Source organism: Saccopteryx bilineata, chromosome 7 (assembly GCF_036850765.1).
Source record: "Saccopteryx bilineata isolate mSacBil1 chromosome 7, mSacBil1_pri_phased_curated, whole genome shotgun sequence".
NCBI lineage: Eukaryota > Metazoa > Chordata > Mammalia > Chiroptera > Emballonuridae > Saccopteryx > Saccopteryx bilineata.
The window spans coordinates 81,598,552-81,626,378 of NC_089496.1; the positions used below are offsets into that span (position 1 = coordinate 81,598,552).

Here is a 27,827-nt window from a genome sequence, read left to right on the forward strand (position 1 = left end):
TGTAACATGCTTTGACAAATACTGGTTTAAAACATGGGAACATTCTTACGAACTTATAAGAAGGAAAGAAGAGGGCACTTCTAAGTTTCTGTGTGCTCCATTCTAATGTGGTGTGATGTAGTGTTTGAAATGATGGTTTCAGGCTCACAAAGGAAGGGAGCTATTCACCCTCTAGGGTCAAATTCTTACCTTTGGGGTTTGAAGAGTTCACTTTATCAGATACACCAAATGAACAAGTACACAAGAACTTGGTTATATTAACTAAAATCACTTGAATTGCATCTAAGAACTAGAATGTCAATGTGGTATTTTGTTGCTACACAGGTAATATGCTGAATGATCAGGAACATGAGCTCTCGAGTCAAACAGACCCTGATTGGAATCCCAGCTCCCTAGCTTACTATTTATGTGACCTTATATGACAGGGATCGGCAAACCTATGGCTCGCGAGCCAGATGTGGCTCTTTTGATGACTGCATCTGGCTCGCAGACAAATCTTTAATAAAAATAATAACGTTAAAAATATAAAACATCCTCATGTATTACAATCCATTCATTTCCTACTGCTCATGTTCATGGTTGCGGGTGGCTGGAGCCAATCACAGCTGTCCTCTGGGACAACACCAAATTTTTATTGGATAATGCATAATGTACATGGGTCATTGTATGGCTCTCACGGAATTACATTTTAAAATATGTGGCATTCATGGCTCTCAGCCAAAAAGGTTCCCGACCCCTGTTATATGAGCTTCACATAATGTACTGCTTACGTTCTGAATTATTCCATATAAATTGCTTTGTTCAGGAAGCTTTTATTTGAGCAGAGAATTAGAACTTGAAGATACTATGTCTCACTACATATTTCTAGGCTGTGACAGTGTCTAAAGCAGGGGTAGTCAACCTTTTTATACCTACCTCCCACTTTTGTATCTCTGTTAGTAGTAAAATTTTCTAACCACCCACCAGTTCCACAGTAATGGTGATTTATAAAGTAGGGGAGTAACTTTACTTTATAAAATTTATAAAGCAGAGTTACAGCAAGTTAAAGCATATAATAATAATTACTTACCAAGTACTTTATGTCGGATTTTTGCTGTTTGTCAGAATAAATCTTTATAAAATAACTTACTATAGTTAAATCTATCTTTTTATTTATACTTTGGTTGCTCCACTACCACCCACCATGAAAGCTGGAATGCCCACTAGTGGGCGCTAGGGACCAGGTTGACCACCACTCTTCTAGAGCATGGGACTGAGAGCAAACAATGACCATAGATGAGGTGGATATTTTATTCATCAGAAATTTTCTAAATTTTTTTTTTTAACAATAAAAGAACTAAAGTTTTCAGTGGGCTTTGTGAATTTTGCTCCAGAAATAGTGAGGAAGAATCTGGGATTATAGAGCTATTGGGTCTTGAACCCATCGTGGAGTTGCCCATATTATAAAGAGGAAGGGTGATGGTGATGTCTAGCTGAAAGTTGGGGTAACATGGCATGTGAAGCGGAAGGAGGAAGTAGTAAGAAGAGGTCAGCAAGAATGATAGTTGGAAATATGTTTTTCCAGTTTTATTGAGATATAATTGACATACATCACTGTATAAGTTTAAGGTGTAGAGCATAATGATTTGACTTAGGTATAGTGTGAAATGATTACCACAATAAGTTCAGTTAGCATCCATCATCTCATAGAGATATACACAATAAAAAGAAAAAGAAAGAATAATTATTTTCCTTGTAATGAGAACTCTTAGGATGTACTCTGTTGACAACTTTAACATGTATCATACAGCAGTGTTAACTATCATCATCATGTTATACATTACATCCCTAGAACTTATTTATCTTGTAACTGGAAGCTTGTACACTTTGACCACCTTTCTCCGGTTCCCCTGCCTCGACCTGTCATAACCACAAATCTGGTCTCTTTTTCTGAGTTTGTTTTTTTAACAGCTGCTAAAGTGTAGAACTTAGAGGACCGAAAATTATGTCCTAAGAAGATTTCAGGGATGTTTCTTTGTGGTGCATGGCAAAAAATTCTTGAGTAATCTGCTTTAAGGACACCTACACTAAAGGTCTACATTATGCTTCAAGGTTTCTAACATCGATTTGTGTTTTCTTTGAGTGTGATGTCACGTATACTAAGACACATGGGCTGTTGCCAGTTGGTCCAGTGATAGAGCATTGTCACAGTGTATGGATGTTCCTGGTACAATTCCCAGTCAAGGCATATAGGAGAAGTGACCATCTGCTTCTCTACCCCTCCTCTCCACTCTCTCTATCTCTCTCTTCCCTTCCTGCAGCCATGGCTCGAATGGTTCGAGCAGAGTTGGCCCTGGGATCTAAGGATGGATCCATGGCCCCTCCTCAGGCACTGAAATAGCTTGGTTGCCAAGCAACAGAGCAACGACCCCAGATGGGCACAGCATCACCTGCTAGTGGGCTTGCCAGATGGATCCTGGTTGGGGAGCATGTGGGAGTCTGTTTCTCTGCCTCCTCACTTCTCACTTAAGGAAAAAAAAATTTTTTTTAAAGATACATGGGGCCACTACATTTGTTAGAGTTATACTGACCAGGCTTCTTTTTCTTCTTTTATTCAATTTTTTAGGTCTCCTTTATTAGTATTTTCCAAACAGCATGTGATCTATATCTTAAGATATATTACAGTTTATAATATATCATTTTATCTTATATTACTTACATGTTTTATTGTATTATCTCTTGTCGTACATATTAAATAAGAGTTTCATATATTTGGGAGTTAGTTTTATTTCCTTCACAGGTTGCTTTACTTTGAAAACATGTCTTAGAGCTGGTTATTCCTGCAAAGACTTCCGATATATGGCTAATTCCATTGTACATAAAATTATTTGTATACAGAAACTATAGTCTGCCTCTGTCACCAGGCCACATTGTGACTCGTTTTTCAGGAAATCCAGTCACTTTGTAAACTATTCAGAAAGTTGAAGAGTGAGACCACAGAGACCGTATAGGCCGTATAGATCTGAGCTTCTACTTTATTTTTAATTGCTTTCAAATATGAGCTTAGAGCAAACCAAATATACTTTGGTAGTCTTTGTTCTTTTTGCTGCAGTCAATTTTTGATAGCTTGGTCCAAAAGATGGATAAAAATTGTTAGACTAAGTCACTGTATTTTTTATTCCCCTGTTCACCTTTTAGAATCAAAGAGAAATGATAATTTGGACACTTTAGTTTTTGTACAGAAAAGAAAACAAGGTTCTGACTAGAATATATAAATATATTTAAAACAAGTTCAGGCTTGCATCAGTGGAGAGCCATGTGACTCAAATTGTAAAGCTTTCTCCTCACAATTTTTTTTAGCTTGTCACTGAAAGCATTCCTCCAAAAAAGGAAGCACCTCACTTAATTAAACTGCAGATCCCACCAAGAGCTTTTCCTGCGCTCTGCTCCAGAGCAGGTGGGCTGCTTAGGAGAGTAGAGGGGAAAACATCAGAGCCCAACCATCAACAGATGAGATGGCCTCGTCAACACGGTGATCTAAAAACTAGGAGCTCCCAGGACAGACCCAGTTTTCCTCTTTCCCTCCCACCACCCTTATTGGTTTGTTAATTCAAACAGACTGGCCTGCTCTTTTAACCAGAAGATATGGTCACCATACTTACAGAAGTAGGGACCAGAAAATATAGGCTACCCTTTAAAGAAGGCCCATAATAAAAGAGAGGCTAGGGATGACCCAAAGTTGAAGGGTGAAGGGAAGTGTTATTGGCCTGTTTTTAAGGATAAGGGAAATTAAACACTGGGGTAGGCAAAGAAGAGTTAGTGGAAAGAAAGGGACTGGATGTGGAGAGAACCACCGAGCCAGCTCTGTTGAGGCGGGAGCACACACCATTCTCAGATAAGGAGAAAGTGGAGGAAATAGAAGCATTTGAACTAATTGAGGGAGTTCCTGACAGTTGGCAATGATCACAGTGCAGGAAGTTAAGAAGGGATAGAATGAAAATGAGGAAAATAAAAGCGGTCTTGAGAGTATGGGAAGAATAGAAAAACCTAGGCTGCCAAGGTAAAGAAGACAGTGAGTTATTTAGGGGAAAATAAGTACATTTATGTCAGCTTTGAAGCTGCCTTGAGGGCCTACCTGAAGTAAGGGAACACAATTCAGCGTCAGTCCCATCACTAAATACATGATTGTCGTTGTCCTCATGTAGCCTCCGGGAAGTCAGTATGGATGGTTGAGTTTGCCTGGGATTGAGGACTGGGAAGTGCATGTGGTGGTAAGCCCAGGTGACTTGTAAGGGAATCCTGGGAGTTCGTGGGCACCATGTTAAAATGCTCACCGTGAACCCAGACCGAGACCAAGCAACGGGAAGTCTGCTGAGGGCAGAGAAAGTTCAACAGAAAAGGGCAGAAGGCAAAAAGAGGTCAATTCAGGGATGGTGACTTCAGAATTCAGTAATACAGAGACGGAGCACTTTGAGGTGACGTTTCCAAAGTTTTCTGCAATAAAGATAAAAAAAAGAGTCAAGGTATATTGAGGTCTGAGTGTTGAGGAAGGCTTTGTTTTTAATTTAATTTATCGGGGTGACATTGGTTAATAAAATCACATAGGTGTCAGGTGTACAGTTCTGTAATACATCGTCTCTATATTGTATTGTGTGCTCACCACCCCAAGTCATGTCTCCTTCCCTCACTGTTCATCCCCCTCATACCCTGTTCCGCCTCCCTCCACTCTCGTTTCCCTTTGGTACAATCACCATACAGTTGTCCGTGTTTATGAGTTTTGTTTTTGATTTCGCTTCATCCTTTCTCCTTTATATGGACTTTGCTGTTGCTTAGTGTCTGGTCCAGTGTCCAGTGTCAATGCTGAAGAATACAGTGTCGTCAGAAGACATATGGGTTCTATTCTGTCTGAGGGTCAATATGGGAGTTTAAGAAATCAGGAATTTAAGAAAGTCTCTGGGAAAATAGAATGTGGTCCCCTACCATGAAGCACCATGAGAAACACGAAGGAGGGCCGGCCAGGGAGGGGTGCCGGGAAGGAAATGATGTGAACTGGATGGGGAGCAAGAACAGTTTGGCCCTCTGGGCAGCGTTTCCTGAAGTGGTTCCAACCAACACTGGTCACACAGAATGGCATGATATATAAAGCATGGCTCTGGAGAAACGGCTGGGTTAAGCAATGTAAATGGATTTTTTACTGGCAGACCCCTTTGAACCTTTAATGGTGTACCCATGTGTCCCGTGTAATTCCAGGAATAGAATTTGTGACAAGAATATTTGACATTTGCCCAACTTATCATTCTTTGGGAAATTCTGTTCTAGGATGCATCATAGATTTTCAGTTTTTTGAATGAACTGATGGATGACTGGTTGAGTAGATGAATAAAAGAATGGCATAGGTAGGAAGTTACAAATAGTAGTCAAAATAAAGTGAATTTGTGCTAAGGGAATAATATTGAGACTACAAATGCATTTGCTACTTCTATATTTTGCCACTTTCTCTCCCGCACCATCTTCTTACTACCAGTCATAAGGCAGAAAGGAAGATTTATTTATTTTATTTATTTAGGTATATCTCTTTATTACCTGTTCCTTTATTACTTTTTTTTTTTTTTTTCCTGAAGCTGGAAACGGGGAGAGACAGACAGACTCCTGCATGCGCCCGACTGGGATCCACCCGGCACGCCCACCAGGGGCGACGCTCTGCCCACCAGGGGGCGATGCTCTGCCCCTCTGAGGGGTCGCGCTGCCGTGACCAGAGCCACTCTAGCGCCTGGGGCAGAGGCCAAGGAGCCATCCCCAGCGCCCGGGCCACCTTTGCTCCAATGGAGCCTTGGCTGCGGGAGGGGAAGAGAGAGACAGAGAGGATGGAGGGGGGGGTGGAGAAGCAAATGGGCTCTTCTTCTATGTGCCCTGGCCGGGAATCGAACCCAGGTCCCCCGCACGCCAGGCCGACGCTCTACCGCTGAGCCAACCGGCCAGGGCCTCCTTTCTTACTTTTATAGGTGGTTCTATCCCCAAATCTATCTCACTGGAATCAGAGTTTTGAGGATGGGATGTTCACAGAGTAGACCATGAAGTTTTGAAACCTTGAGTGCAGAGTCCCTGGTTCTCCGGCATGTTGACACACGTGCATATCCATGTATGATACATGCCTCCTCCCCCTGCAGCCTTCCCTCTTCCATCTCAATTGCTGTGCCCACACTCACCCTCAGTTCTCTTTACCCTGATGGTTAGCACCAAAGGATGAGGAAGCAAGTGGAATATTTTATCTCCTTACTACTCTGCGGTGTCATAGTGAAGTGGTGAGGGCAGTGATTCTCAAACGTTTTGAAGTTGGGGCGCATTTAAAATCCTACAAATAATTGTAGGCACACTCCATACAAATCTCTGAAAAATATGTTTATGATAATTAAGTCAAATATTAGAAAAAAATATAAAGTCCAAGTGTGCTTTTATGGTAATTAAACAAAATAAATATGACAAAATTAAATTTATTCTGACATGAGAAAACATTTTTATTTTACAGTTTTTGAGTTATGCTTTTTAGAATTCATAAAAAAAGAGGGGTTAAAAAATAAAAAAAATGACAAAAAAAGTTATCTTTTTATATATATAGATACATTCTTAGTAAGATTTAGTCAATTCGGCAGGTCCCTGCACGAATGTGTTAAGAGTTTCATTCTTGTGTTTATGAGAAACATGAGCCTGATGTGTCCTAGCGATTTCTTCAATGTTTGGGCATATATTTGAAAGGCAAACTCTCATTTCCTTGTCAATACATTGAAGAATTCCTCTCTTTTTACTCTTAATTGTGTTGAGTGCAGAAAACCCCCACCATATATATCATCCTAACTTTACACCAAACAAAGGATAGAAGAAACTTGCCTCCAGTCTTTCGAGGGAACATGGGGGTAGTGTAAACAATCCAGCACCACAGCTTAGCAGCCTTTTGCAACCTAATCAGGCAAATGAGGTGGGAAGTTGGGCGGACTGTCAGCTTACAGCCAATTCCCCACACCTCTGTCCCCCAAAGGTCTAAACTCCAAAAACCCTGTTGGTTTTTTGGTCCCCAACAGGCACATATTTCTCTGGAATACCATAGGGCGCACCAGTGAGCCCTGGTGCACACTTTGAGAACCACTGGGTTAGGGTATGGTGTGCTAGATCAGTTTTGCTTCTGAAAATGGGGAACTATTGCCTACCCCTGGCCCAAGAGGCAGGGGAGGGGCAGGAGGAAACAGGTAGAGCAAATATCAGATCTTTGCTACTTCTATATAATACATCGCCACTTTCTCTCCCATGCCAAGAAAGATAGTATAAAGATAGTATAAAGTAACAAGAAAAAGAGTTATAAAACCATTCATCAGAGTCTTTGGTTAAGAAACCTACAGGATTTTTAGTGGCTCTCTAGTGAATATCTGTTGTGAGGGATACCAACCTCGGTGTGACCATGACTTTTGTGGCTTTATTTTAGAACGTCAACCAGGCCCCTCTGTGGCCAATTCCAGTGCCCTCCCTTCCAGTGCAGCTGGGATCAGCAAGGAACTGATTGATCTTCAGCCCCTCATCCAGTTCCCTGAGGAAGTCGCCAGCATCCTGATGGAGCAGGAACAGAATATTTACCGAAGGGTCTTGCCAGTTGACTATCTTTGCTTCTTGACCCAGAACTTGAGCACTCCAGAATGTCAGAAGTCCCTGCCCCACCTCAAAGCATCCATCTCAGCGTCAATTCTTAACTCCCACAATGGAGAGCACAATGCCTTGGAAGATCTTGTTATGAGATTTAATGAGGTAAGAAGCCACCTTTTAAGAATTGCTAGTTAAGTGATTTTTAAACAGATTTCTCCTTTTAGGTTTGTCTGTTATTGATCTCCCATCTCCCTGTCTGTCTTGCCACTTCCATCAAGGCTGCTTTCTTTTCAGGCAGTGAGATAGACAGCACATTGTCGTCCCCCCTCACTTCACTCTAACCGACCCTGCAGCCTGATAAATGCTGCCTCCACCCCACATCGTTACCAAGACCACGCGCCCTCTCCCTTTGGACTACCAGTCTCCACCTTTCCTCTTGCCACTTGCCAAAATATTCTCCCTGGGCCCATTTTCAAATATCCTCCCCTGGTTCCTCCAGGTGCTTTTAAGACCAGATGTCTCGCCCTGACCGGTTGGCTCAGTGGTAGAGCGTTGGCCTGGCGTGAAGGAGTCCCCAGTTCAATTCCCGGCCAGGGCACATAGGAGAAGCACCCATCTGCTTCTCCACCCCTCCCCCTCTCCTTCCTCTCTGTCTCTCTCTTCCCCTCCTGCAACCAATGCTCCACTGGAGCAAAGATGGCCCGGGCACTGGGGATGGCTCCTTGGCCTCTGCCCCAGGCGCTGGAGTGACTCTGGTCATAGCAGAAAGACGCCCTGGAGGGGCAGAGCATCGCCCCCTGGTGGGCATGCCGGGTGGATCCCGGTCGGGCGCATGCAGGAGTCTGACTGTCTCTCCTCGTTTCCAGCTTCAGAAAAATACCAAAAAAAAAAAAAAAAAAAAAAAAAAAAAAAAAAAATATATATATATATATATATATATATATATATATATATATATATATATATATATATATAAAAAACCAGATGTCTCAGTTTTAATTCGGACAATATGATCTGTGGCCACGAGCTCTGTCTAGCCTACCCCCATTCTTCCACTTTCAGGTCTCCTAAGCAAACACTAAACACCAACACCGGGGTCAGAAAAACGGGGTGTACCTGGACTTGAGGGACAATGAATCACCCTACTCCTGCTCTCTGCATCCCATCAAGATCCCCAACCACCAAAAAGTCCCCCCAGGGTCTCTGAGGCCCTTACCAGAAATCAGTTCTGAAAAGGACAGCTGTGACCGGAGCCCGGGAACACTTAGGAGGGAGGTGCTGTAAGAGGTCTGGTGGCTCACTGGGAGGAAAAGGGCCAGTGGCTGACATGCTGTGGCCCTGGAGTGAGAACGAGGGACAGGAAGGAGGAGAGGCAGGTCTCCATGCAGGGCTGGGGTCAGAAACGCTGTGCTCTTGGGCTTAAAGCACACTCTTCCTCCGTAGTATGGCCCCACACCCAGACTTTTCTGTTCTACATCTTCTGTCTTTTAGACTAAATTTCTTTTTTCTTACATATTAAAACACAAATTTTCAATCCTATACTTGGTGATTGGTTTAACTCCACAAATATAGTGGTTTCCTAGTCAACCACCTAAATGCTAAGAGGATCCTCCCGTTCCAGTTCTGTGTATCTCTAATGGATAGAGGATCAATCAGCCTTTGTTACTTAAACACTTTCTAATGATAGCAGCTCACCTCTCAGTCTCCATAACCTGCTGGTCATGACCCTGGTGGTGGATGTAAATGTCAGTGGCCATGGTAAGGGCCAGTGGATGCAGAGAGTGTTAGAGGCTCAGCTCAAACGGTTAGTTCTGTGCCCAGACATACTCCTCAAAGGGAGATCCGTCATTCATAGGACTTGCTGATCTCCAGCTAGCACTGCCATGCTAATCAGTTCTGTGTTCTATATATTTGCTCATCACAACAGCACTGGGAGACAGATACTGTCATTAGCCCGACCTTATCACTGGGGAAATTGAGGCACAAGGAGATGAAGTTATTTGTCTAAGATCATATAGGTGGTGGGTGACAATTCAAATCTACATTTGTCAGACCCCCAGAGCCTAGGCTTGGAACCACTGTGGTATTCTGCCTCCCACCGGTGTCGAGGCTCATGCTGGGGGAGGTGGCACCTGATTAAAATGCAGATTCCTAGTCCCACCCCAAGTTGAGTAAGACAGACTCTCTGGGAGTCCGCCTGAGAGCTTGTGAAGCACACTGCCCCAACATTTTTTAAAATCAATCTCCTGACGTTCTTGATTTCCCTTACTGATAAAACTGGATGGGAAATGAAAGTTCCAGTAAACTGAGTGACTTCATATGTGGATTTTACTGTATTTCACGAATTATTTTAAACTTCGGGATCTAGTCATGCTCACGTAACTTAGGACCGGTTCCTTGCCCTTCGTTGTTGTTATTCTTGTTTTAGATTCCACCTGAACTTAATAGGGATCTGCTCAAACTTATAAAGTTTACTTCTAAATTAATTTTGGAGAAGGAAAACTTGAATTTCTTCCATTTACTACCGTATCCTGGAGAATCGAAGACGAATCGGTGATTTCACTAGTTCAGAGTTAGTGACGACAGAAACCACAGCCGGGGTGAGGCACGCTTTGGACTGTCTCTGAAAATAGTTTAGCTAAGCAACTTCAGAACGTAAACAAGATTTCTGGGAAAACACTTAAACTACTTAAAAGAACAGTCTGTTTCTAAGTATTCTCAAGCATCTATTTTCATACAAATTATGGGTATGCTGATTAAAAATCAATCTTATAGAGTCATTACAGGCAGATTTCAAATGACCTACACTGGACAGCACTGGGATGGCTAAATTCTTGTTGTTTATATAACTTAGGGTAGAAAAGCTGCATTACATGAAAGGAGAAATCTTAAATCAGATTACCTATTAAGAATGGTTTTGGGCCCTGGCCAGTTGGCTCAGCGGTAGAGCGTCGGCCTGGCGTGCAGGGGACCCAGGTTCGATTCCCGGCCAGGGCACATAAGAGAAGCGCCCATTTGCTTCTCCACCCCTCCCCCTCCTTCCTCTCTGTCTCTCTCTTCCCCTCCCGCAGCCAAGGCTCCATTGGAGCAAAGATGGCCCGGGCGCTGGGGATGGCTCCTTGGCCTCTGCCCCAGGCGCTAGAGTGGCTCTGGTCGCGGCAGAGCGACGCCCCGGAGGGGCAGAGCATCGCCCCCTGGTGGGCAGAGCGTCCGCCCCTGGTGGGCATGCCAGGTGGATCCCAGTCGGGCGCATGCAGGAGTCTGTCTGACTGTTTCTCCCCGTTTCCAGCTTCAGAAAAATACAAAAAAAAAAAAAGAAGAAGAATGGTTGTGCATGATTTGCAAATTAGCAAATTAGCATGATTTGTAAAGAAAAGGAAGGAAAGGAGCTAGCATTTATTTACTAGGTGCTCTGAACTGGATATTTTCACTCTTTTTTTTTTCTGAAGTGAGAAGCGGGGAGGCAGAGAGACAGCCTCCCACATGCACCCGACTGGGATCCACACAGCAAATCCCCTATAGGGCAAGGCTCTGCCCATCTGATGCTGTTGCTCTGTTGCTTGGCAAACAAACTACTTTAGTGCCTGAGGCGAGGCCATGGAGCTATCATCAGCGCTTAAGGCCAACTGGCTCCAACCAAGCCATGGCTGCAGGAGGGGAAGAGAGAAATAGAGAGAGAATGGAGAGAGGGAGGGGTGGAGAAGCAGGTAGTCATTTCTTCTGTGTGCCCTGACCAGGATTCAAATCCAGCACATCCACACACCGGGCCAATGCTCTTACCACTGACCCAACTGGCCAGGGCTTATTTTCATATTTTTAATCCTGTTTAATTTTAGGACAGTATTGTAAGGCAGTTGTTATTATCCCTGTCTCACAGATAAAAAAGTGAAAATTAAAAAACAAAATAAATAATCGGAGTTCTGTAGATTATTTATCTGTGGATTATGGTTCTGTGGATTATGATCTGTAGAATAAAATAAATAATCATGAGTTCATACTGATATGAACAATTAAATAAATATATCAATGGGAGGAGAGGGTAAGGTACAGCTCTTACTAATAAAAGAATTTTAATAAATATTAAAGGAATGAAGGAAATAGGAAATTACCATTAGGGTATCCCAATAATCAATTTTTACAGGCAAGAACCACTGATGAATGCTAAAATTTTTGCCCAACATTATTATGAGAAACAAGATATTTGCATAGTTTAAAAGTATCTGTTCACAAAATTGTTATTAGTCACAGAAGGAAAAATAGAGTGTGGAGAAACACAGCAGTGGACACCACCTCAGGTAAGTACTCAAAGTCACCACGATCAGATAAGACGTGAAGCACTAAGAAGGGCATGACATCATTTCTTTTGTTTTAGCCACAAAAAAAAATGTATAACTTAAGTTTAATCATGACTAAAAACCATTGGACAACCTCAAATTGAGGGGCATTTTACTATTGAAAAGTGTCAAGGTGATGAAAGGTTAAGAAAGACTGAGGAATTGTCAAAGACTACAGGAGACAAGGACACATGACAACTAAATGCAGTGTGGGAACCTATTAGGTCCTGAACTAAAAAAAAACAAAAAAAAAAAACGATATTAATGAGAAAACTGGTGAACTTCTAATAAGGAATGTAGTTTAATTAGTATTAGTGTGTTGGTGTTAATTGATAATGATGCTAATGTTAAGAGAAGCTGGATGAATTGTATATAAGAACTATGTATTTTTAGCCTGACCTGTGGTGGCGCAGTGGATAAAGCGTCGACCTGGAAATGCTGAGGTCGCCGGTTTGAAACCCTGGGCTTGCCTGGTCAAGGCACATATGGGAGTTGATGCTTCCAGCTCCTCCCCACCTTCTCTCTCTTTCTCTCTCCTCTCTCCCTCCCTCTCTCTCTCTCTCTCTCCCTTTCTCTCTCCTCTCTAAAATGAATTTTAAAAAATTAAAAAAAAAAAGAACTCTGTATTTTAAAATTTTTTTAATCTAAAAACACTTGAAAATAAAGTTAAAAAATAGTGAAGCTCAGAGAGGTTGAATCACTTGTTCAAGTCACACAGTAATGGAGTATATGCAAGAATCCAGTTATCTCTCTTCCAAATCTGTTACCGTTTCACCCAACTGCCTTGCCTTTCTATTTGTTAAATTATCATGTGTAAGTCTGTAGTAAAACCAGATTGCTGATTTAGAACTTAGTTAGATTTGTATTTCATTTCCCTCTTCTCTCCCTCTCTACTTTTCTAAATTTTCTATGTATCTATCCTTTTTCTACCCCTCTTTCTGTTCTTATTTTTATCCAATTTTCTATTACCACTCAGGTACTCATTCATTCATTCACTCAAGACATTTACTGAGCACCAGCTATGCTATGTAGCCTTTTCTTTGTTTCAAGAATACTCTTTTAAATAAGGAATTAGCAATATATGGTGAACATTTGCCTTATTACAAGCCCATACTTGGATTCTGTCAAACTAGATACACAAATTAAATGTACTTTCTTCAGGAAAGGAAGATACTTTTTGTTTTTTTGAAACACTGGAGACTCTGAAAGACAAAAGAAAGCGTGTTAGCTCCATTGCAGACGTGTCATTCATTAGGGGAGAGACCATTGCATTTATCCATGCAGGCAGTCATTCAGTTAACATGTTGACAGCACTTCTCAGGAGCAGCACACCGTGATGGATAAGCACTACGGAAAGTGAGGAACAGTCTGCAGCCGCCAGGAGCTACCAGTCTTAAACTGTAGTCAGGCACAGGCACAAACCACTACCAAAAAAGGCAGCAAGTGCATGCAGTGTGAGTGTCAGAGATGGCGGGAGCCGCAGCGTCCGGCTGGGTGACCGGAGTGCTCTCTGCTCGCTCTGGAGTGTGGGGCTGGGCCTTCAGGCATGGCTGCGGTAGAGGAGAGACAGCAGGGAAGGGAGGACACCCTGGAAAGAAGGCAACAAGTTCTTGTCCTGAGAAAGACTCATGTCTATGGAGTCAGCTTGCTCCTGATTTTCAGTAGAACATGATCAAGAACTAGAAGTTTCCTGAATTTTAACAACTTCTTACATGATGACTTAACTGCAGTGTGGGGAAAGGGAAGAAAAACCCCTATGCCTTTCGGGCAGTGTTGCATAATGTTTATTCTTAAGAAAATATGGTTAAAATGCAATTAGAAGTACAGTCATGAAATATCTGAAAGGGTTTGGCTTACATTAAGAAATTTAAAATTCTTAATATAATAGTATAAGTCGTTTAAAATCAATTCAGATTGTGGTTTGGAAGCACTGCTTGTCCCCATTCCCTCTTCTCCTGCCAGATGTTGAGGCTGGTACACGCCAGAGTACCTTCTGAAAAGGAGGTCATCTTTTTACCCTTGCAAGTACACAGAAGCGCATGCAGGGGGTCTGCCCTCAAGCCTCGGCAGTCAAGGTCTGTGCCAGGGGCAGGCTCGGGCCTGCTTTGCTTGGTTAGGAGGCAGGCCTTCCTGAACCCTTTTGATCTGGACACCTCTTAGTAGTCATATTTTCGAGCTAACACTCCAGGAAACCAGAGGTCTCTCCTTCCCCTTTCAGATTGAGTCACCTCACTTCCCAGCCACCCACCCCATCTCTTGCTTTAACAATCTCAAGTCACATTGTCATTCCCCCCCCCCCGTTTTCTTCCTCTCTTCAGCCTCTACCTCTAGCCCACATTCCTTTTGATCCTACTGCTTTTTAACTCCCTTAGAATAAACTGCAGAGCCATTTTTCTTTTCAAGAGGCATTTTTTTTGTAGATAATTTCATCCGAGAGGTCACATACTTTAGCACACGTGGTTGTGAAGAGATGAGAGGCAACTAGAGATTGAAGATCATCCTTACTCCCTCTGCTTTCGCATCTCATTCTTGTGAAGCTGTGTGGTGACACACGTGGTGGAGGGGTGCGTTCTGGAATCACAGTTCTGAGTCACTACATCGCAAACCTTAAGCCTTCTGGATGTGGCCCCTGCAGCTTCTGTCCTGTTGTTCACCCACTGATGACCTTTGTGGTTGGAACTTGTCATGGTCTGGTCCTCAGGATCTGACAACAGAGTGAATTTTTGGCTCCATAACCACCCACTGCCCACACCACTGACAGACACTCTTTTGTGGAACAGAGAATTGATTTCCTAAGAACTGGTTTTTGGGTTCAAGAGCCTATTAATAGGTTCACGTTTTCCTGTGCTCTACAAAGCAGTATTTGCTTGTTGAATAGTTCTTAGCAAGACCATATGTCTGGACTTCTCTTTCACACTAGTTGGTCCAAAGGCAGGTCTTGAGCCTGAGATGGAGCCCAGTTATGAGACCCCAGAAGACTCTAGAGGGATTTCACCTGGCTCTTTGTCCTCAGTGACCTTTTTCTAACCCCTTCTGTTTGGTCAACTTAATCAGTCATCAACCTGCTTCTCTAGCCACACAAACGTGGGCAAACCAAAGTGACAGTTGTTGCTTGTTCCTTTTATCTGGTAGGTTTACCAGATATCGGTTCAACAGTTTAAAGGCTACTCCCTCTATGAAGAATGCCAAGATGCAGCTTGACTCCCTGGTAAAGAGTTGTGTGACTGAATAAACCCTCTACTCAGAAAAGGGCTGTTTGAGCCTGTTCCTTTCAGCCAGAATCCCTTATAAAGTATACTTCATAAGTCATATCCCACTTTGGCACATTCCAGCATCCAGAGTCTGTCTGGTCAGAGCCAAGGGAAGACCACCTCAGCACAATAAAGAAAAACTGTGACATGTGATAATGGGAAGGAGAGGAGCAGTGACTTCATGTTCAAATGTGTTCCTTCACTTCGAAATATTTTGGAAAAAATATTGTTTTAAATTGGTGCATTCAACCATGTTAGAAAACTTTCCTTTCAAGGCTCCCCCCCTCCTCCCTTTTATGCAGACAGCCAAGGAAAGTGTCTGTTCAGGGCTGCTCTACAAACTTTCTTCCTCATACGTGAAGACTCACGGGATAAGTTGCTAGTAAAGCCCGTCAGGGTAAGGGAAATGGCAGCTCACTTTAGAAAACGAAATTTCTGCCTGACCAGGCGGTGGCGCAGTGGATAGAGCGTCGGACTGGGATGCAGAGGACCCTGGTTCGCGACCCCGAGGTCGCCAGCTTGAGTGAGGGCTCATCTGGTTTGAAGAAAGGCCCACTGGCTTGAACCCAAAGTCGCTGGCTCCAGCAAGGGGTTACTCGGTCTGCTGAAGGCCCGCGGTCAAGGCACATATGAGAAAGCAATCAATGAACAACTAAGGTGTTGCAATGTGCAATGAAAACCTAATGATTGATGCTTCTCATCTCTCTCCGTTCCTGTCTGTCCTTGTCTATCCCTCTCTGTGACTCACTCTCTGTCTCTCTAAAAAATAATAAATAAATAAATAAAAATTAAAAAAAAAAGGAGTAGATCCCGTTGTTTTTTTAAAAAAAAAAAAAAAAAGAAAGAAAAGAAAATGAAATTTCTCCTTGGTAGAGCGTGTCCCCAGAGGCGCACCTCTGAGAGCAGGCTGTGTCTTCCTTCCCCAGAGCAGCTCACTGCACGTTCCCGAGGTAACCGAGATCTTGGTCCAGACATTTCTGGACTAAAAAGTATAATAGGTAGTCAAACCACAGAGACTGAGCTGTGCAAGGCAGTGTTGTAAGAGCAAGGTGGTTCATAGGGGGCTCATCTGCCCTGGAGCCAGCTGACAGCCCATCGTGTTCAGTGGCAATCTGCACGCACAGGGCTCTGCCCACGCAGAGTCGCGCTGAGAAGCGGCCGGCAGAGACGAGGCGGGCCACGCTCACACTGTCACTCAGGGTGCAGCTCCGGAGCCTGCCCGTCTGGGTTCTCATCCACCATTCCCAGCTGTGTGACCCAGAGCCAACTACCTAAAACCCTGAGCTTTCGGTGGGAATGATAATAGTACCTACCTCCAATGGTGTCTGTGACTGTTAAGAGAGAGATGACAGGGGTAAAGCCCTCAGTGAGGACCCAAGACACAGTAACAGTTCAATGTTGATTTTAAAAAAAAAACACCCTAAAATAACTGCCGTTTTAGAATAATTAATAACAGGTCTCATTTTAAAATATTATTTTCCTCCCCACTTAACAGATGAGAATACTGAGGCTCAGAGAGACTTTGGTTTCAGAGCTAGGATTTGAACCCAGGTGATCTGGCTTTCATAGCCAATATTCTTGGCTTATCTACCTGGAGCTGCAAGAGTTTTTGTCCCCCTGCCCCCAACTTGGTTCTCTTGCTAGGAATAGAACCCTTTTATTTTCATTGCACAGTACAAAATACTATGATTTCAACGTGTAGAACAGTGCGACCTCCTTGGACTTTAGCCCACGTGCTCAGTTCCTGATATTGAAAATGTTACTTCTCTTTTGAATTGGGAGATTTTAGTCCCTGAAATGGGGAGGACAGTGGCATTACAAGGTATCTGAGAATATTGTCCCAGGAGTCTATTGTCCCAGAAGGATATTAAGATACGTTGTCATTTCTACAGGCACAAGCAAAAGAAAGATTTATGGTCTTCGACTTTTAAAGTTTCCCTCTTGACTTTGAGGTACTGGATGCCTAAGAATGTAGGATGCCCCCAAAATTCAAATGTTATTTTATTTCTTTATCTTCCTCTCTTGCGGTCCCTTGACCACACCATCTCTGCTATATTTTTCCTCCTCTCTCTCTATTTCTATTTTGCATGAAACCTCCAAAAGGTATGGCTTTTGACATTCAAAATCTTAAGTCTTCCCTGTACCTCTGGGAAGAGCCGGAGGGAGGGAGGCTGTGCTCAGTTGGGGCTGAGAGACAGTGGAGAAGGGCTGCCGGGCCCCTTGGGAACCAGGATTTCCATGTCCGTGCTTGTGTTTAAACATCTCGTGTGATTTTCTTGAAGAGTGATTTTTTTTTTTACTGATCAGTTTAATAAGCACAAGGACTTTAAAATATCAGAATATTTTAAATATATACAGATGCTACCTGACCAGGTGGTGGCGCAGTGGATAGATAGAGCATCAGACTGGGACTCAGCTGGCTTAAGCGTGGGCTCACCAGCTTGAGTGCGGGGTTGCTGGCTTGAGTGTGGGATCATAGACATGACCCCAGGGTCGCTAGCTGGAGCCCAGAGGTAACTGGCTTGAAGCCCAAGGTTGCTGGCTTGACCAAGGGGTCACTCACTCTGCTATAGCCCCCCCAGCCCCTCGGGTAGCAATGCCAGCCGTGCTGGCAGCCCAGCCTGCCGTGCGTGCCCCCCAGTCAGGAACTCTCCAGGCTGATCCCCTCCCTCCTCCCAGCAACTAAGAGCCCAGCCCGACAGCAACCACCTTGGCCTGGATTCGCCCAGGTCAGGCAGTAGCACTTCAATGTGGCTGCGGGGGGTAGGGTGGGGCTGGGGGGGCAGGCAATGGCTGGTTTAAAAATGAACAAGGAGCAAAATCAGTAACAGTGACAAATATACCAGAGAAGGTGAAGCAGAAGCTCTGGATGTTCATGCAGTCAAACTGCTCTGAGTCCTTTTTTCAGATCCCCCCCACCCAGTAGTGAACCCTGAATCCCCTTCCTGCGGCTCCTGGGAAAGCCATCCCGTGCTGCAGGACTGAGGCTCTGCAGTTGAGATGCCTTCCACTGAACACACTCCAAGCTGTTCCTGGTTGTCCTGGGCCTTGTGACTGTGACCATGGAGCAGGACAGGAGGGTCACCACACAGCCCATCTGAGCAGGGCTGTTTGCTCCATCCCGTGTCCTCAGAGTCTGAATGAGAAAGCAATCAATGAACAACTAAAGAGCTGCAACAAAGAATTGATGCTTCTCATCTCTCTTCCTTCCTGTCTGTCTGACCCTCTCTGTCTCTCTGTCTCTGTCACACACAAAACACACACCACATACCACACACACACACACACACACACACCACATACCACACACACACACACACACACACACACACACACACACCCCTGGAGCCCGTTCCCAGGAATGTCTAGCTCTGAGGATACATGGTGGGTGCAGAGATCTGTATTTTTTTTTTTTTACAGAGACAGATAGAGTTAGAGAGAGGGATAGACAGGGACAGGCAGATAGGAACGGAGAGAGATGAGAAGCATCAATCATCAGTTTTTTGTTGTAAGACTTTAGTTGTTCATTGATTGCTTTCTCATATGTGCCTTGACCGCGGGCCTTCAGTAGACCGAGTAACCCCTTGCTCAAGCCAGCGACCTTGGGTCCAAGCTGGTGAGCTTTTGCTCAAACCAGATGAACCCGCGCTCAAGCTGGCGACCTCGGGGTCTCGAACCTGGGTCCTTTGCATCCCAGTCCGATGCTCTATCCACTGTGCCACCGCCTGGTCAGGCAGGGATCTGTATTTTTACAAGGTCCACAAGCTCATTCTGATACCAGTAGTGGTTGAGAATCACGGCTCTAGACTGTCAAAGCCACACTAGTATTCAAACTGAAAAAGAAAGCTGTATCCAATGGGTCATCCATTAGTACAGACAGTGGAGAACTGGCCAAGGTAAATTTAAATAAATGTGGTGCCTTGCTTGCTTTCTTTCTCTTTCCCTTTCCTTCTTTCCTTCCTTCCTTTTTTCTTTCTGTATTTTTTTAAAAACTAACTGTTCCTCGTGCTACAATGGAACACTTGGTTGTTTGTTTGTTTTTTTATAAATAAATTTTTATTTTAATGGGGTGACATCAATAAATCAGGGTGTATATATTCAAAGAAAACATTTCCAGGTTATCTTGTCATTTAGTTCTGTTGCATACCTATCACCCAAAGAGAGATCGTCCTCCGTCACCCTCTATCCAGTTTTCTTTGTACCCCTCCCCCTCCCCCTCTCCCTCCTCCTCTTCTCCCACCTCCTGTAACCACCCCACGCCTGTCCATGTCTCTTAGTCTCATTTTTATGTCCCACCAATGTATGGAATCCTACAGTTCTTGTTTTTTTCTGATTCACTTATTACACTCCGCATAATGTTATCAAGATTCCACCATTCTGCTGTAAGTGATCCGATGTCATCATTTCTTCCAGCTGAATAGTATACCATGGTGTATATGTGCCCCATCTTCTTTATCCAGTCTTCTATTTTTTTTTACAGTGATTAAAAGCCTTTAAGCAACCTCTTGGCCAATACAGCAAGAATCCATAAAAGAGTAGTGTCTTTAACATGTTCACCAAGTCCAAGTCGGCCCCATCACCATGCCAAATTCCTGAAAAATGCAACCCAACCACAGTTCAGTCTGTTAGGAGCTGTCACAGGGAGCAGGAGTCCAGGAAAAGTCCGCATCCAGGAAAAGTCCTCATGGCACTGGAATTGTTGTCACCATTCTATACTTTGCAGCTCATGTCCAAGTCCCAATGACCGCTGCTTCTAGCTGGTAATGATTCAGGCAGACTGGAATGGAACACTTGGTTTTAAAATCTGAACTATCCAAACTATTTTATTACTATGACAGGATATTTTTATTCTCTTAGCCTTTTTGAAGTTCACATGATGTGCTAGGATTTATCCAACCCAGAAAGAAATCTGCCAAAGCCTTTGGCCTATTGGTGGCCTGTTTTGTTCTGTTTAAGGCAGGCATCGACTTAGCACTTCAGTCCCGGGACTACTAGAAGTTAGAATGAATTCAATAGAAATTGGCAAATGGACAAATAAGAATTTTGACATAATTAAGAAGTGTTATTATTATTATTAAAAATAGTAAACATGACTCAGAGAAACAGTCTAGTAGCTCCTCAAAGTCATTCTTTGCTATCAAATATGTCATTTAAATGACACTGAACACTGTGGGAAAGATTAGGTATGCCTTAGTCAGCAACTGGGATTTTGAGCCTCTCTCCAGGACTGCTATAACTGACCCTATTAGGATGTTTAATTTGACTCTTTGAAAAACCACTCTTAGACATCTTCGTGTACACATAGGAACCAAGGAGGAAAGTATTTATGGTTTGCCAAGAATCTACATTTGCCCAAGAGATTCAAACATTCATAAATCCAGATGCCTTCTCAATACCTCTCCTTGGCTTATTTTCATTCAACAAGATTTTATTGAGTACCAACTTATATACTAGATGTTGTTTTGTGCACTGGGGATGCAGCACAGAACAAGACAGAGCCCCTGCCCTCATTCTAACAGTGAGGCTTACATTCTAATGTCTAAAAGGCATCTTAAATATGCCCCGAATAGAAGAAGTATTAACTTCTCCCTCCCCTCGGTTGCATACCACCCAATGTCTCTCTGCCTACCCACACTATCCTCCCATCTCAGCATCTACCCTGGTGCTCAGGCTAACAATCTAGGAGTCATCTTTGATGTACTCCCTTTTCCTAAACTCCAGCACCCAAACCATCAGCAAGTCCCATTTGCTTTACTTACAAACTACATTCTGAAGGAGACCACTCCTTAGTGTTTCACCTGCTACCACTTTGGCGGCAGCCACCATTGCACCACCTCCAGTACTGCTTTCATGCTTGCATACCCTATAATCCATTATCCTCCCGGAAGCCAGAGTGATCTTTTATAAACAGAAAGCAATCAAGTCACTCTCCCTGCTGAAAATCCCCCAATGGCTTCTCTTTGAATTTGGAATAAAATCTAAAACATCAAGACCTTGCAGGTTTTGGCCCCAGTCCATTTCTCCAACCTACCTCTGTGCCACCCACACCTCTCTCCTGCTTTGTTCCGGCCACACTGAGCTCTATACCGTTCCCGAACTTGCCTAGCTAGCTTTTCCCATATGGCCTTTGCACTTGGCTGTCCCCTCTGCCTAAGACCTTCTTCCCCGCTCATACCACAGCTGCTGTCTTCTCTTGGTCATGTCTCAAGTCATAAGTCAGGGAAGCGTTTGCCTTGTTTACTTTTTACATTTACCCATTTACTTGTTTGCTTTTTTCCTCAGAAACTTAACTTGTTCATTTCTATATGTCTGGTTCTTTGCAAAGTGCCAGCTAAATAGCAGATGCTCAGTAAATAAATACTTAATGAATGACTAATGCTAGTTGGTGTTAAAAATTGTTCACTGAAATAGACACTGTTAGAAATGCAAAGAGCCTGACCTGTGGTGGTGCAGTGGATAAAGCATCGACCTGGAAATGCTGAGGTCGCCGGTTCGAAACCCTGGGCTTGCCTGGTCAAGGCACATATGGGAGTTGATGCTTTCCAGCTCCTCCCCCCTGTCTCTCTCTGTCTCTCCTCTCTCTCTCTCTCTGTCTCTCCCTCTCTTCTCTAAAAAAAATAAAAAGAAATGCAAAGAAAAGCATGGTCCTTTGTTCGAGAAATTCACAATGTAGTACAAGGCATATGAAACATAAACTACTGAATAAACATATACATAACAAAGGCAATGCAAAGCATTAATGAACAAGTGGAGATCGTTGTTCAAGAAGTGCCATGGGTTCGTGGACAGAGTATGATTCTGTGGTTTAATCTAGATTTGAGTCCAGTTTCTGCCACCTCCCCGCTATGAGACTTGGGGCAAGTAATGATATAAACTGCTTTCAGCTTCCTATTTCTCACCTGAAAGTGGGATAATTTATCAATTTCACATGGTTATTGGGACAGGTAAGCAAGATCATGTGTAAAATGACCCATCGCAAGATAAAGTATTCAATAAATGGTAACTAGTGTGACCCATGCCAGATGGGAGACAAAGACTGGCCGCGCCCGGAGAGCGGAGGAGAGAGCTCCCAGGCACGTCGCCCTGGAGGACGGCCAGAGGCTTCAGAACGCTGGACGTTCAAAGGGCTTTTGCCAGACACAGTAATGAACTTTATCATTGCTAAGGTTCCAGATACTATGTTATGGACTCCTGCCTGTAACGTGCTGTCGAGTTAGCTCCATGTCCTGGTGACCCTGCGAAAGAGGGCTGTCCACGGTGCCCTGTCCTCGGTGCCCTGTCCACGGTGCCCTGTCCACGGTGCCCTGTTCACGGTGCCCTGTCCACAGTGCCCTGTCCACGGTGCCCTGTCCTCAGTAGCCCTGTTCAGCTCCTGTGGACTCATGCCTTTGTCTTATTTTATGGAGGCAATTTATTTCATATTTGATCTTCCTTTTTGTCTTGCTGCCTTCTGGTTTTCCCAGCATTATAGTCTTTTCCAAAGAACCCTGCCTTCTCACAATGTGCCCAACCTAGGACAGCTTCAGTTTTGTCCTTTTTGCCTCCAGTGGTTTCAGGACCTGCTTGTCCATCTTTCTGGCGGTCCAGCGTATTTGTAGAGCTCCTACTCCCATCCATCAGCCACCAAACGTAAGACTCGCCCCCTTGCAGATTCTCACACAGAGAGAATGTGAGAATCTCTAAAAACTTTCAAAGACAAAGTTATGCTAAAAACTTTCAAAGACAAAGTTCACTCCATTTCAATGAGCCTATCATGTTTATGAGTTCCCAGGGAAATAACAGAGATTGTGTGTTGCTTTGGTTTGGTTCTCTTTTATTTATTTACTTATTTATTTATTTTGTATTTTTCTGAAGCTGGAAACGGGGAGAGACAGTCAGACAGACTCCTGCATGCACCCGACCCACCAGGGGCGAAGCTCTGCCCACCAGGGGGCAATGCTCTGCCCCTCCGGGGCATCGTTCTGCCGCGACCAGAGCCACTCTAGCGCCTCGGGCAGAGGCCAAGGAGCCATCCCCAGCGCCCGGGCCATCTTTGCTCCAATGGAGCCTTGGCTGTGGGAGGAGAAGAGAGAGACAGAGAGGAAGGAGGGGGGAGGGTGGAGAAGCAAATGGGCGCTTCTCCTATGTGCCCTGGCCGGGAATCGAACCTGGGTCCCCTGCACGCCAGGCCGACGCTCTACCGCTGAGCCAACCAGCCAGGGCCGGTTTGGTTCTCTTGAGGCTAGATATTCCCCATATCATCAAAACTTACATCATTTTTCAATATTCTTCTTAAAACTGAGGCTGCCACCCTAGTCTGATGGCTCAGTTGGTTAGAGCATTGTCCCAAAGTACAGAGATTGCTGGTTTGATCCCTGGTGAGGGCACATACAAGAACAGAGCAGCGATATTCTTGTCTCACTTTCTCTCTCTCTCTTCCTCTCTCTTTCTCCCTTCCTCTCTGTCTAAAATCAATTTAAAAAATTAAAAAAAATTTTTTGTGGCTGCCTAATCTATTCTGAGATGCCTCCTTCTTACAATTAGATAATTCTCCTGCTCTTAATACCTGCTAATTTTATTGTTTTCTTCCATCAGCAGTGTCTAATCATAGCCCATTTAAAGGCCAGCTGAAACCCCTAGACAAATGGCTATCAAGCTCATCTTTTCTCTGTGCATGGGTTACTTTATTATTTTCTCATATGGATGTAATATTTTATATCTAAGTCCACTAAATTTTATCTTTTTGAACACTCAAGCCTATCAAAATAATTTTAAATCTTAATTCAGTTATGTATTGAATTAGCTAACACTCCTGGTTTTTTTTAATATTCAGGTTTGGTAAAATGTATCTCATGTATATTTATTCAAATTGTTGTAAAAAATATCAAACCAAACAGGAACTAATAGAATGCCTTATGGCACATCACTAGGTACCGCTCATTAGGTTGGCATTGAACCATTAGTCCTTCTTTGCTAAGTGTTTTTAAGCTAGACGTGCTTTTCCTCAACTCTCCAATCATCCAGCAGATGCTTCTCAGATCTGTCTGGCTACAGCTTGAGATGCTCTGTGGAATAACTTCCTTAAACCAGGACACATTCTCAATATTCAAGTCAAATCATCTTCTCAGAGGAAAAGAAAAAAATAAGTTAATTCGACAGCTGCTTGAGGATATCTCATTTTTCTTCCATTTATTTAGATGATGGTGGTAGAGAGATTAATGATGTAGATACTGTTAATTCCGTGCCTTGTGCTGGGGACTGTGCCAGATACTTTATATACCCAACCACAAACCCTCAATTTAGCTTTCACAAAACCCAGAAAGCATTGCTTTATTTTACAAATACGAAAATTGAGTTTCAGAAAGGCTACAGAATTTGCCCAATATAACTTGGCTAGAAAGTGGCTAAACCGAGATGAAACTTAGGCTCTGGTGAGCCCCAAAGCCCCAGCCTCTTCATTATGTTGCTGTACATATAGTATTCTGCATCCATTTGCACAATAAACAGTTATACCATGGGGGAAATACCATGAATGAAGAAACAGAGGCATAACATGCTGTTTTGAGGGGTTTAGGGGATAAATGAGTAACACCAGAGCAGCATTTCCCACAGGGAGCTGTAAGGGAGGTCAGTGTGCATTCTGTGGGAAAATAGTGTCCCCTAGTCTAACACATATGCCACATGATGGGCAAACAATTATAACTAAGGGGTTTTTTTCACTGCAGAATTTCCCAGGTCATTTATTGTGCTAGTGTACATTGAGACACTCTCAGAATGCCGCCTTTCACAAACATACTTGAGTACCGAGTGCCTGTAGGCCTGGTATCTCTTACGGAGCCTGCTTTGGGAAACTGCCGTGTATAGGAGATAGATGGATCTGTCCTATAGGGGAGAGGACAGGGTGGGGGGGGGGCCTTGATGCCCGAGGCTCCTCAAGAGCTGGAGAAGGAGCAGGGAAGGAAGGAAGGATTCAGTTCTAGGTCAAATCAGGACAGATGGGGAAGGTGAGGTCTAGGTCCCTCCAGGCCTGGCATGTGGGGTCAGAGCCATATGGATTTACAAGGTGAGGCCTTAATTTCATCATCCGTATTCCACAAGCCTCATACAAACACAAGTTCCATTCCTTCATCATTACACCTCATACTTTAAAAACTATACAGACACTAAAATTGTGTATAAACTATTAGGGTAAAAACATACAGGGCTGGCCCTAGACAAACAAATGCAGCTAAGAAATCTGTTGGCGTTGTCAGCCAACACGCCATGTCGTCTTGTCTCTGCCCCTCCCCCTTCCCTAGGAACCCACAGCCTCCCTGTCGCTCAGGACCCTTCAGCCACTCCAAGTCGTGTTAAAGTTGCCTTACCTTATGGTTATGAGTTCTTTTTCTAATTTGTAAAATGTTCTCCTCAGTGAAAAGTAATATCATCATCTATAATTTGTGGCAGTTCTTTATTTGGACTAATTAAATATGTAAATGCAAAAAATCCTTTCTAGAAGTAGAAAATTTAAAAATCTGTGTATTTTATAGTCCTTCGATCTAGAGCTTTGTAAGAAGCTCTCTATTTATATATAAAATATGATTTCTTAATCTTTAGGTAAATCTTGGAGGAAATTTTTAAGATATTCTTAAAACTCTTATCAAATCATATGCACATTAATACCGCGCCGTTACACTTCTTACGCATTACCTTGATTGACCCTCGGAGGGCCACCCTGACTTGGGATCTGGGCTTTAATCCGTCCTCCTGACTGTAAGTCCAGGGCTGCTGTCCCTTCGTCACCTCCGCCTTTCACTTCTGCTGCGTGTCTGGCACTCAGATAGGCACTCCTCGAGTAGCTTTTCCTAAAAATTGTGCTGTGGAACCCTGGTTTCTCAACCTGCTCTAGAAGAGAAAGGAAAAAAAAAAAAGATTCAGGGTTCCGTCCCTTCCAGAAACATCTTGTCAGCTCCCTTCCCCTTGCGTGCTGACTCTTCCATCCGTATTAGCATATGGAAGCCTGGAGAAGTCCAGCAAGAAGAACGTGCACGACTCACCAGCCTTGCTCACATCTTTCACTCACCTGCATCTTCCTTTTCCTGCTCTTTCTCTAGTTTGCAGAACACACTACTCTTGAAATGACCGAAGACAAAAAAATATGCAGGAACCGAAAGTACACATGTGAAATATATTCATATATTCCAGCCTTTCTCCTCTCCTCCCCTAGAATGAGGGCTCCAGGTCAGTTCGGGCTGGACGGTTTCAAGATGGGTCGGATGAATGAATGGCAAAGTGGTAGGTGGCACGGAGGACCTTTCAAGTGAGAGACCCAGCTTGATCCAGCGTATGCTGGGCAGAATCCTACAGGACAGATGTAGGAAGACCCATCAGGAAAGAGTTGCAGTAAATAACAGGAGATGACAAGGAATCTGGTGAGAATAAAAGGGGAAAATGGCTCCCAATTGTTTAGAAAAAGAGTTTCGGTAGGTAGTGCAGTGACTGATTGGATAGGGAGGTTGAAAACTAAACTTCAAGACTGACTTCAGGCCTTCCAGGCAGGGCTTGTGGAATAATACACGGAGTACCTGTGGCAACATCTGAGCAACTCCAAAGACCACCAGTGTGGTCAAGAGCACATGGTCTCATTCATACATGAGCACGTGGTTTGACTCAGGATTCAAATCCTGACCCTGTTACATAGTAGCTCAGTGGATTTGACCACATCGCTTTACCTCTCTGAGCCTATTTCCCCAACTATAAAAGGGGGTAAGTGTCGTTTCTTCATGTGTTGTTGTAAAGCTTACTGAGACAGTGAATCTTTAGCTTAGGATAGTGCCTAACACAATGTAGGTGCTCAATAAGCGTTGTTACTTCTATTATTACCACTATTATTATCATCATTTTGTGAGGAGATATTTACTTTGGGACACGTAGGTTTCAGGGTGAGAATAAAGTAAGATCTTTCTTTAAGTGGGTGCCTTCTAGGCAGCGGCAGGAGCCTGGAGCTCATGTACTAGATCAAGGCTACAGCTACAACCTGGGAATAGTCCCTATAAAAGGGACAGCTGAGCCATGAGTTTTAATCTGTTTCCTATGGCATCAAGTGTGGGAGGCTCCCAGGATCAAGCTCTGGTGACACCATTGTCAGAGAAGATAAAAGGGTCAAGTCAGAAGAATGCGGACATCACAAAAGAATCAGGCAGTGTGGGTGATAAAAACCAGGGAAAAGAGTTTCCAAGATGAGCACTTCTCCTGAACCAGAGAAGTTGAGAAGGGCACGCTGGGGAGTCCAGAACAGGGAACAGAGGGCCGAATGACATAGCATTACTCACCTCTCCCCTAAACTGGGCACACCTGGAGGGTTGTCTTCTGAGGCCAAACTTGCCGAAGGATTTCTACAGACTGAAGAAGCAGAGAGGACACTGAAAAACATGTTGTACAATCAATATTTGAAGAAACTTGGACTGAGGCCCTGGCCAGTTGGCTCAGTGGTAGAGCTTCGGCACACAGGAGAAGCGCCCATCTGCTTCTCCACCCCTCCCCCTCTCCTTCCTCTCTGTCTCTCTCTTCCCCTCCTGCAGCCAAGGCTCCATTGGAGCAAAGTTGGCCTGGGAGCTGAGGATGGCTCTGTGGCTTCTACCTCAGGCGCTAGAATGGCTCTGGTTGCAACAGAGCA

The 27,827-nt window shown here is 43.8% G+C and overlaps 1 protein-coding gene across 4 annotated transcripts in view; it reads left to right on the forward strand.

Moving 5' to 3' along the window:
* The window catches only part of PLCE1 (phospholipase C epsilon 1), a 415,629-nt gene that overhangs the window by 221,437 nt on the left and 166,365 nt on the right, over positions 1–27,827 (forward strand). For all 4 annotated transcript variants that reach the window (XM_066238785.1, XM_066238784.1, XM_066238788.1 and 1 more), the window contains one exon: positions 7,454–7,770. In XM_066238785.1, the coding sequence (XP_066094882.1) occupies positions 7,454–7,770 (317 nt within the window). The remainder of the gene's footprint in view (positions 1–7,453; positions 7,771–27,827) is intronic.